The sequence below is a fragment of the Sceloporus undulatus genome, chromosome 5 (genome assembly GCF_019175285.1).
Source record: "Sceloporus undulatus isolate JIND9_A2432 ecotype Alabama chromosome 5, SceUnd_v1.1, whole genome shotgun sequence".
Lineage (NCBI taxonomy): Eukaryota > Metazoa > Chordata > Lepidosauria > Squamata > Phrynosomatidae > Sceloporus > Sceloporus undulatus.
Genome location: NC_056526.1, coordinates 42,569,573 through 42,581,656, shown reverse-complemented (window position 1 = coordinate 42,581,656; position 12,084 = coordinate 42,569,573). Strand labels below are relative to the sequence as shown.

At 40.8% G+C, this 12,084-nt stretch overlaps 1 protein-coding gene across 3 annotated transcripts in view; it reads left to right on the top strand.

Moving 5' to 3' along the window:
- Positions 1-1,951: 1,951 nt before the first annotated feature.
- Positions 1,952-12,084, top strand: part of SCYL2 (SCY1 like pseudokinase 2) — a 33,124-nt gene continuing 22,991 nt past the window's right edge. For all 3 annotated transcript variants that reach the window (XM_042467828.1, XM_042467827.1, XM_042467826.1), the window contains exons 1-4: positions 1,952-2,108; positions 6,880-7,083; positions 10,984-11,141; positions 11,898-12,042. In XM_042467828.1, the coding sequence (XP_042323762.1) occupies positions 6,907-7,083; positions 10,984-11,141; positions 11,898-12,042 (480 nt within the window). In that variant the 5' untranslated portion in view covers positions 1,952-2,108; positions 6,880-6,906. The remainder of the gene's footprint in view (positions 2,109-6,879; positions 7,084-10,983; positions 11,142-11,897; positions 12,043-12,084) is intronic.

Genomic DNA, 12,084 nt, shown 5'->3' with positions numbered 1-12,084 from the left:
TCTTGATTTTGGTGTTCTTCAGGACTGGTAGCCAAACTTGGTTTACTTTAAGGGTTTCTTCTTTCCTGTTGAAATTGTCCAGGTGTCTGTGGATGATTTCAATGGCTTCCCTGTGCATTCTGACCTGATAGTTGTTGGCATGGCCCAGCATTTCAGTGTTTTCAAACAGCATTTTATGCCCAGGATGTTTTATTATAACGTGTTCTGCTACTACTGATTTTTCTGGCTGGCCTAGTAGTGTAAAAAAAATTTACAGAATGAAACAAAGAACATCAATATGCAGTATTCGTATTATCCATAAAAGTAAAATGCATGATATGTAGAACTATTCTAGGAAGGCATGCATAAACAGGCAGGTCTTCAACATGTACATACAATAAAAACTATGAGAATCAATGACCATGCTGTGGGTCAATGACTATGCTGCATGCACTATCCCCAGTAACCCACTCTGAACATAGAAGAGCTTATCTCAGGATCTTGTGGTGCTCTCAGAGTGTCTGCTCCAGATGACCTCAAGTACCAAATGCATCTAATAATAATAAATAATAATCTATAAGGGAGAAGGTAATCTTTCAAGTAACTAGATGTTGAGTTGATTACAGTGTTATACAGTAACAAAAGGCAGTAACTGAAATTCCTTCAGCAGAGGTATTTTGTGTTAAATTCCTCCAGTCGGCTGCTTTGAGACTAGCCCGAGTAGCAGCTCCCCACAGAACACACAAGTTTTGTAATACCATGATTATCAATTTTTGAACCAGGTCCAAAACACACTGCAGAAATAATCCAGTTTGAGACCACTTGAACTGCCCTGGCTCAATGCTAGGGAATCCCAATGCCAGGAATAAAATCCTCAGCCTTTGACTTCACAGACACTAATCCTCTGCATATCCTCCCACCCTAAGGCATCGCCATTCAACAACAGAACAATACACAAATTAACATGGGAATCACTCCTCCCTCCCCAGGGCCACAGGGTATATATACCCGCTCTCTTCCAGGTCAGCATTCTCTGAAGATGCTGGTGAAACGTCAGGAATAAATTCTTCTAGAAGATGGTCTCATAGCCCAAAAACATACAAAAAATTTTGGATGCTGGCTGTGAAAGCCTTCGACTTCATACAATATTCACTGTTTCCCTTTGCGCAAGTAGCGTTGTCTGGTAAAAAAACCAACTGTTGGATACTTGACCTATGTTTCCCTATGGGCAACTCTCCAGTCATTTACTATGGGCAAGTATGGTTTTCCCTATGGGGCAAGTAGACTTGTCCCTCCATATTCGCTGGGGTTAGGGCCACCAGACCCCCGTGAATATGGAAAAACCGCAAATAACAAAAACTACTATGTTTTTACCCAAGAGGACACCTCTCTAGGAATCTCTAAGTCCTCCAGTGCAACTCCGTGGCCAATGTCTGACAGACACTGACCATAGAACTGCGCCGGAGGAGCTACAAAGGCCTAGTTGAGTATTCTCTCTAGGTCTTTGGTGTAACTTTTAGTCAAAGTTGACCATAGAGTTGCACTGGAGGACCTAGATATTCCTAGAGAGGACATATTACTCAAAACCGTGAATGAGCAAATCCTCAAATACCAAAGCCCCAAATACAGAGGAACGAGTGTAGTAGTGTCGTTTGTACATGGTTCACAACCTTTGGCCCTCTAGATTTTTTTGAGACTTCAACTCCCAGAATTCCTGCATACTGACAGGGACCTCTGGGAACTGGAGTCCAAAAAAACACCCCTCTAGAGAGGCCCACAGGTTTGAGACCCAAACTACAATTCCCAGCGTTCCTCCGCGCTGAGCCAAGGTGTCAAGAGGCGGGTCACTTCCGTCGACGCTTCCTCTCTACTTCCGTCATCAGGGCTTCTCCCGTGGAACGTCTTGGCTCAGCCGGTGGGCGGGGTTTGGGGTTGGTGGGCGGGGCTTCTTCGTTCACCACTTCCGGTCTGAGTCGTTCTCAGAGGAAGAGCAGGAAGTGGCCCTGAGTGCGGAGTTCCGCTGAGGCGGGGGCCGCCGCCATGGTTTGAGTGGCGGCGGGGCTGAAGGGGGCATTGGTCAGGCCGCAGGACCTACGGAAGAAGGGCCTCCGCCTGTTCTCCAGTTCGAGGTGAGACTTAAGGGCCTCAGGCGGGGGCTGCCTCCATATGGGGGGAATGATCCGCTTTGAGCCCACTTTGGCTGCCATGGCAGTTAAAGCAGTTCCATCCCGGATTATTCCCCCAATGTGGACGCAACCGAGGTCTCTCCCTCTTCCGCCCAAAGAGGAGAAGGGAAGGAGGGCCTGGTTCTCCTCTCCCTGAGAAGGGCAGCCTGGGCCTCCTCCAGGCCTTCCCTCCTCCGAAGCTGTCAGCAGACAGAGCTAAAAAGGGGAAGCTGGGAAGCCTGGATCCTCTCTCCGCAATTGAATACTTCAGCCCCAGAACACACTGCGGATGATAATAATAATAATAATCCCACTTCGAGACCGCTTTTGAACTGCCCTGGCTCAATCCTATGCGATCTCTGGGGAGGAATGAGGTCCAAAACACACTCCAGGAATACTAATCCCAGTTTGAGACGGCTTTAAACTGCCCTGAGTCCGTGCTAGGGAATCCTGGGAATTGTAGTTTGTTGTGGCACCAGAGCTCTCCCTGAAAGAGAAGAAGGCTACATGTCTCACAAAGCTACAGTTCCAGGGCAGTTAAAGTGGTCTCAAACTGGGATTGTTCCTGCTGTGTGTGTTTTAGGCCTTAGACTCAAAGGTGCTGCAAGATCCCTTGGCATACGGAAGAGAGGATTTCAAGGGCTGCTACTCCCACTTTATGTGGCTGCGGAGGTTTGTTTTCTTTTGAGACCTGCACCCAGACTGCAGAAATAACCCAGTCTGACACCGCTTTCACTGCCATGGCTTCCATGCTGTAGGAGTCTGGGGAGTGCAATTCAGTGTGGCCCCAGAGCTTTGCTTACTTGTTCCACTATTCCATTACACAGCATATCTTAGTGATTGAAAGGAATGGATGGAACTCCCACCATCCCTGAATTTGGGCAGGTCACACTCTCTCAGCCTCAGGGGAAAGCAAAGGCAAACCTCCCCTGAAGAGGTTCTTGCAGAGAAAACCCCATGATAGGGTCACCACAAGTTGGAAATCTCTTGAAGGTGAACCACAACTGACAACTGAAACTAGGCCTGCATAGATCCCCATCCCTTTGCATGACGAAACAGTGTCTAAGAACAGAGAGAGGTGTTTCTGGGGCTGCACAAATAACCCAGTCTGACATCACTTTAACTCTCACGGCTCCATGGTCAAAATGGCTGGAACGCCTTCCTGCCCCCAGCATTTAAAGGAGGTAGCACTTAAGATCCAAACCACACAGCAGAAATAATCCAGTTGGAGACCGCTTTAAGTGGCATGTCTCAATGCTAAGGAATCCTGGGAATTGTCATTTATTGACAGAGCAGGCTAAATGCCTCACAGAACTATAGTTGCTGGGATTCCCTAGCACTGAGCCAGGGCAGTTAAAGCGGTCTCAAACTGGAGTATTTCTGCAGTGTGTTTTAGACCACAGTCTTGCCAAGAAAACACCATGATAAGGTTAGGGCCAGTGTATGTGAGACACACACATACACATACATCACACAGTATCCCAATATGCGTGCGCACACACACACATTTCTATTCACATTGCAATTTTGTGGATTCAGTGAATGCAGACTTCTTCTAGCTACTACACTAGCATTATTAAAACAGTTATCACCTGTGTTTTAATGTACTGACATTGTAATGCTGTCTACTCAAAAGTAGGTGGGGCTTTCCTCTGGTTCCATGATGAAATACCATTCCCAGAATTCCATAGCATGGAGCCATGACAATTGAAGTGATGTCAGACTGGACTGTGTCTGCAGCCCCAGAAACACCTCTATCTGCTCTTGGGTACTGCTGAGCTTCTTCACTCAAAGGGATTGGGGACCTGTTGTAGGTCTAGTTTCAGCTGGTTGTTGTTGTGGCGGTGTGCCTTCAAGTCATTTCAGACTTATGGCAGCTCTAAGGTGATCCTGTCACAGGGATTTTTTTAGCAAAGCTTCAGAGGATATTTGTCATTGTCTTCTCTTGAAGCTGAAAGAGTGTGACTTGCCCGGTATTATGTTTTTAGAAAGATGGAAACAAGGCTTGGTAAGGATATTTAGTGTCTAAAATCAAGCAGGGTTTATTCTTAAAATGTATTTAAAAGGTCTGTATCAGCAGGCTTGCAGCTTATGTTGTGTTAACAGAAGCTGAGATATCAATTGGGTCATAACGTCTGCATGCATAGTATGTATGTATATATATATATATATATCCCTTATGCTTATTCCAGCATCCAGTGAAGCTGTTGCTATGGCTGTCAGATGTCTCTTTTAAGCAAAATCTCTTGTTTAAAGGTCTTTGTCATCTTTAGCGGATTGATACTGTATGGACAACAAAAGGGGTTCTCTACTCCAGATACTGTATAATGAAACTAGAATATTCATCTTTTCTGATCCCCCCCCCAAAAAAAAACTTTTAAGAAGAGAATGCTTTTATCTCCCGTGAGAAATGTGAGCCAGTAAGCTGTGAAGTGGAAACCTTTTTATTTCAAAGTATAAAATATGATCCGTGGCTAGTACTACAATCTGAAGTGAAGTTCTGAAGAATTCCCATGACTGGAACTGAATCTTACGATGCCAAGTGCATAGACACACCAGGTTTCTTTCTTTACTGTGCCTGTCTATGTGGCAGTGAGACTTACTTTTGAGCAGGCAGGATTAAATTGTCAATAGTGGTGAGAACAACTTTCATAATGCTAGTTGAAGCTAGAAGAATAGTCTGCATTCATTGAATCCCCATCATTGTAATGTGAATAAAAACGTGTCCGCAGGTGCATACATACTGGGATACTGTTTGATACATCCTTGATATTCTGGGCGGGAAAGTTCTATCCATTTCTATTGACCTCTGAATTATTTTAGTAATAAGATATCTTTTATAATGGAACAATGGGAGAAATATGCTCAAACTAGGAGTGGGTAATCTTTTTCCTATCACAACCTATTAACATACAGGAAAAGTCAGTTAGGTCTGTCTACAGACAAAGATCCAAAACACACTGCAGAAATAATCCAGTTTGAGACCACTTTAACTGCCCTGGCTCAATGCTAGGGGATTCTGGGAACTATAGTTTTGTCAGACGTTTAGCCTTCTCTGTTGCGAGAGCACTGGTGCCACAATAAACTACTGTACAATCCCCAGGGTTCCCTAGCACTGAGCCCAGGCAGTCAAAGCAGTCTCAAACTGGATTATTTCTGCAGTGTGTCTTGGACCAAAGTTAGGTAGAGTTTGTGTAACTCAATGGCATAACTATTTCTCCCTTTGTCCATAAGCTGGTATCCTCTGCTCTTTGATACTCTGTTTCTCATCAACCCCTCTCTTGCATTTACTTGCACATAAACACGTTAAACAGAAGTGATTCCCAAAGAGGTAGTCCAAAGAAAGAGAGAAACAGCGTGGAATCTGTTTGGACACCACCGTTTAAAAATGATATCAGCATGTTGGAATGTGTCCAGAGGAGGGTAACCAACTTAGTGGCAAGTCTGGAAGCCAAGCCCTGTGAGGGAGTTGGGTGTGTTTGGCCTGGAAAAGATTGAGACATGATAGGATGGCTCCCTTTAAACCAGTGACGTCATGTGGAAGATGACACAAGCTTGTTTCTCCACAGCTTCAGAGGACAGGATTCAAACCAATGAATTTAAATTGTGGGGAAAGAATTTCTTACCAAATGCTAGGAAGAACTTCTGGAGCTTCCTGGCAGTTTTCAACATCCTACTTTAGGTCTCGCTTTTCAGATAGTTATCCCCCCCCCCTTCTGTACCTGTAGCAACAGGTTTCAGAAAATCAAGTGTTGCTAATTGAAAATGTATGAATTTTAAAAATGCAGACACTATAATTTCATTCAAGGGTTGTTCCTTATTTGGAATTCCTTGTTAGGTGAAATAGGAGACAGGTATACTGAATTATACCTGTGTAGCATGTCAAAAAATAAAGACTCCTGGATCCATTGATTTATTTAGAAATAGCAATTGATGGAAAATATAAGTTACGTCTAACATTGGCTTCTATAGAATGCTAAGCAGAATGTCATGCAGAATTCTTCTGTCAGCAGAAAGGAGAACAGCAATGTTCACCACAGCTGTCTCCTTAGGTCAACCTCTCTTACTGTTCTGAAGAGTACAAAAATCTTCCAGAACAGAGTATGAGGAGGCCTGCAGGGGCCTACATAGTTCAATCTGTCAATTATTTTATTAAAGGTTTAGCTGTTCAGCTACATAAGATGACCAATGCTATTCCAATAGAGTACTGCAATTAATCTTTTAAATGAATGTACCATAAACATTAGTTCATGCACTTTGTCAAACCTGAATAACAAATTTAGTTCCTGAACTCACAATGAAAGGGATACTTATTCCCTTGGAAAACATAGTTTGTTAACTGATAACTTAATCTAGACTGTTTAGTCATGTGAATGGTTGGCTCATTTGTCCGTTTTCAAAGGTAGTTTTCTTTCTTTTCTAGTGTAAACAGCTGATTCTTTAGCACCTAAATTATAAGAAAAACTGTTAACTATGTCAAGATCTGTTAGAAATAAAAATTGAATGTTCATGTCTCATACTAAGAGTTTGAGGAAGGTTAAAACTATTTTTAAAGAGCTAATTTTTTGGCTTTATTTTAGTCTGCATGTTTTCATTTTAAAAAGAATTAGATTAAATGCCACCCGGAAAAGCATTATTTTATTAAGTAAATGATATAAATATTATTTAGTTTTTATGCAGTTCTTTTATTTTGCAAAATTTGCAAGATGGATTTTGAGAATTATTTTTCTTGTAGGAAGCATACTAGAATACAGTCATAACAATGGAGTCCATGCTAAATAAATTGAAGAGCACTGTTACCAAAGTGACTGCAGATGTCACTAGTGCAGTCATGGGAAATCCAGTCACCCGGGAATTTGATGTTGGCCGGCATATTGCTAGCGGTGGCAACGGGCTTGCTTGGAAAATTTTTAATGGCACTAAAAAATCAACAAAACAGGTGAGATTTTGGAGGGCACTTTGTACAAGATTCTTACATAATCACAGTAGTATTTCATGAAACAATTATTAAAGAATGCATTTTAACATCCAAGTGATACCCATACATACTAAGATAAGGTTCTTAAAATGCACTTGATACTTAACAGATTGTGAAAAAAGTGAATTTTGTAACCATGGTTTTTCATATCAAAAAAGTGTATCAAAGTGTAAATAGATTCATCATGTCCTCCCTAAATTCCGTGTGGTTGCATTGTTCCTAACAAATGATGCTATGTTGTTTGACATTTCTAGGTTATGTAATGTATTTCATTGTAGAATAAGGCCTCTAAGGGATTTACAATTCTTTATTGATCTATTTTAATAATTCTGTATGTTTGTAGTGATGACTGTTAGCTGACTTTTTATATTTTTAAGTGGAAAGGCAGATTAAAAAGTCAATGATAAAATACAATAAATACAAAGTAATGTTTTTATTTGAATATTTTAAAGAAAGGAGCTTTTGAAACTTACAAATACACCAGTTTGAACCAATTGCATCAATACATCTACCTGCATTTCACCATAACTGATCATAAAGCTGATATGTGGTTAATATTTGTGCGACTGAAAGACATGAAGGGATTTGGGTCTGACAAAAGTTTCCTGGAAAAGAGATAGGTCAGGTGTTATATGGCTGAAGCTATTTAGATGTTTAATATTTACTTTGGCTGTTCCACTGCCCTCTCACAGCTGAACTCATCCCAGCTTTCCTGCTTGATAGGAGAGTATTGAGTCTGGATCTTTATGCATACCTTTTCCACTGAACTGTGGCACCACATAGCCCAATTCTGAAGAAGCCGATTTGGCTGGGATACTTTGGTTTTTTGCTGCATGGGATTATCAAGGCATGTTATATAGAACTTTAGACTGGCAAGTGACTTTGTGTAGTGGACTTTGATGCTGCCACTTGTTCCTGAGATTATACTTGTTTCTTGTGTAGGAAATTGTGTGTATTTGTTTATAGATAAGGTAGGGTGATATCTGGCCATAACTATATACACATTAGAATTCAGCAACATAGCCGTGTTTGTCTGGAAAACCAATATGTGAAGAGATCTTGCAGCACCTTTGACATTCCTATGGACGTTCTCAGACAGACTGCTATATAGATCTGTCTCTGAACTTTCCACTCCACTAAATGCATCTGAGGAAGTAGGGTCAAGCTCATGCTACCTACTTCCATATTTTGGTTAGTCTCAAAGGTGCTGCAAGATCCCTTTGCATACGTATTATTATTATTATTATTATTATTATTATTATTATTATTATTATTATATGCATTAGTTATCTCCAATGAGATGTGCATGAGACTATCCTTGAAGAGTATTCAGAAGCTTCAGATGGCACAAAATATAGATTTTTTTGGGGGGGGGTATCTGTTCGCTTCCTTTTTGTTACCAGATCTATTTTAACATGCCAGTTGTTGGCCGTCAATATCCCGGGACCAGGATATCTGTAGGGCCATCTTCTTCCCAAGGAATCTGCCAGTCAATTGCAGCCATTTTAGTGGACCTATCTATATTTTATGATCTTGGAAGTTGATGCTAGTGATAAAACGACCAGGGCATACAAAGGAACCATTGTTGATCGATTTAAAGCATTAAGTATAGATTTGTTTATATTGCAAAGCTTTTAATAAATATCAGCTATGTTCGTGTCATGCTTGTTCTTGACTTATTTAGGTTTTTATAGTGGTTTTATTGTTTGTACTTCAGTTATATCAGGTCTATGTTTATGTTGTTTTTTAAGCTGCCTTGGGGTTACTTTATAGTATACCAAATGTTGATAGATAGTCTATGAGACTAAATTGTGCAATCCTTGCTTTTATCACATATTGGTTGGAGTTTTCCATGTGTGAATAGGGTGTATGTTATCAGGGAAAGACAGTTTGATTGGTGCATGATATTAGAACTTCAGGGATGGGATGGGATGTGATCCAGGGATGTGATCAAGTTGATAATCTGTATGCAGCTCTTTGGACTAGCTGAAGTTGTGGAACACTTAGCAAAAGCAGCCCCATGTACATGTAACCCGCCTCAATCCATAGGGGGCTATAAATAAAATGTATTATTTATTTATTTATTTATTTTCTACCATGGCCAGATTAGGCTTCTCCAGGACTGGGTATAGTTAACTGCACTGAAACCTGGGCCTCCTGGTTCAAGGCTGAATCCAGACCAAACAGGCCCCAAGCTGTATTTTCAGGGACAGTGTAACTATATCTAGGGCAGGTTAAATCCATATTTCCAGATTTGTCTTTCAAATCTGACCAGGAACACCTCTGTATTGTCTGAGTTAAGCGTCAGCTTGTTCACTCTCATTCAGTCTATTACAGATGCCAGGTGCTGGTTTAGTATGGGAACATATTCCTTGGAATTTGGTGGAATGGAGTAATAGGAGTAAAAGGAGTTGGAAGGATAAATGTAATTGTATAAGAGTTCACTAGGGCTCAAAACAGACCAGCAGATGGGAGCGACTTCTGGCTGCTACTGGGGGGGGGGATGTCGTTTACACAATGCACGCCCCTGGAGCACCAGGAAGCCAACCTGGGGTCATGCCGAGGCTACCAGCTAAGGCAGCCCAAAACTGGCCCCAAAAAGGAACGGATCTTTTCCGCTCCTATTTGGAGCCGTGAAAGGAGGTGCCCTCAGGCACTTGGTGTGTGTTTGCCACAGCCCTGAGGTGACTGGGCCCAAAGAGGCTTCTAGCTGCTCCTTCCTGTCTGTCTGCTTTGCCCCTATATGTTTAATGCCAGTTATCCCCTGTTGGTTGATTATTTTTACATAGCAACAGTTGTCAGTATAGTAGCCCATGCAAATTTATACATTATGTGTCTGATGTAGGCAGCTATGAAAAACTATGTCTATGGTAGTCATATTTTGGCCTTTTGGCTTTGGTGATCCTGCTTGAGTGCTTTTGTGCACACGCACACATTCCCTAACACATGTTTTTGGGTGCTGGTGGTTTTTTTTTTTTGGTGTGGTTATAGATGCTTGGCAAACAGGCACCATAAATTTGCAAATTTCTCAAATCTAGAAATAAGTGTTAGGCCTATGCACATTCCTTCTTCACTTTGTGTGTAGGCCCAGATGCTTCAGCTTTGGGGTTTGTAACAGCAGGATTTCCATTCTGATTTTCAGTTGGCTAACAACACTTTTAACCCATGGTTTTATCCTGATTAGATACTGACATTAAATCATAATTCCGTACTGTAGATGTAGCTGACAAACTGGAGCTGAATAGAAAAAACAGGTGCAAAAAGGAGAAAAATGTGGATAAATGTGCTGGCTTGACACTTGTGCCTGACTTTTTAAGACATAACTTAAGAAATAGAATTGATGCACCTGACAAGGTGTGTACAGGTTGTCAGCCCTCATGTAATATTGGCTAACTTGTAAAAATTTAAAAGTCAGTATGAATTTCGATATTTGTTTAGTTTTTGAGAAAAGTATCAAGTACAGGTTAAGTATCCCTTATCTGCAATTCTGAAATTCTAAATATTTCAAAATCCAAATTATTTTGAGCTACATATCTGTACTATGTTTACAGGACGAGAGAGATGCAGCTGGAGAGAGATGCAAGAATCTGTGAAATGGTGGGAGGCCTAGATTCAGGCCAAGCACTACATTTGGATTCCTGCCATTCCATAAATCATCAGTCTCTCTCCAGGCTCATTATGTCTCATTATATCCATGCAAATACAGGTATTCCAAAACCTAAAAATATCTGAAGTAAGAAACACTTCTGGTCCCAAGCATTTCAGATAAGGGGTACTCAGCCTGTACAACTGTGGTTCTGTAGAGTTGTTCTTTTTAGTTCCTAATTCTTCAGTAATTGTATTTCTATGCCTTACCCTTAGGAAGTGGCAGTTTTTGTTTTTGATAAAAAGCTCATAGACAAGTATCAGAAATTTGAAAAGGATCAAATTATTGATTCCTTAAAAAGAGGGGTCCAACAGCTAACAAGGCTTCGGCATCCCCGACTGCTAACTGTACAGCATCCATTAGAAGAATCCCGGTAAGTTTCTCTTATTAATTCATTGAATTTATTAAATATTCACAAAATGTTGTCATAATCAGTTCCTCCAAATTTGATTATTTCGGGAGAGCTACCTAGTTACATAAGCTTAGACTATTGATTTATCTAAATGGTCTGCTTCTTTCAAATATTTGTACAATGTCCAACTTATGTCCATATTCTTAATATATCTAACATATTTAAACTTCTTAATATTAACCTTAGAACACTGTGTGTTCACTCACACACAGAAATGTGAGAAACCATCATTGATACCGCCCTCACCAAAGCTAGAATTTGGACTTCCTTCACATAATAGCCATAGAAGACAAGGAAACTGAACATGAGGGAGGATGTGGGTATGAACCCCAGCTGCCAAACCATATACTTATCCCCAGAAAACACAACAAAATGCCCATTTCACAGAAGACAAACTTGTTCTCCACTACCATGAGCTCACTTTTTCTTTTTTTCTGGGTGGCTGTGAATGCTTCAAAAAGAAGCACTGGGCTACATTTTCCCATTTTTATTTTTTGCTTTGATGCCTTATTGGCCTCTGCACCAGTTAAAAAGTAATGTTATTATAATGCTGCTGTTATTACTGTAATTGCAATGCTAGATCATAATGTCTTATTTTTAGCTGCCTTTTTGCCAGAATACTTTGAGTAAATGCCAACCAATCTCTTGTTCTGACCTTTATATGGAATCCTTATTGTGAATATTTGTCAAGAAGATTGACTTGTAATTTTCTTCTAGGGATTGTTTGGCATTTTGTACAGAACCAGTTTGTGCAAGTTTATCCAATGTTCTTGGCAACTGGGACAATCTTCCCTCACCTTTACCATCAGACATCAAAGAATATAAGCTCTATGATGTGGAAACCAAATATGGTTTGCTTCAGGTATGTATTCAGCACCCGCATATGCATTATTAATACTGTTAT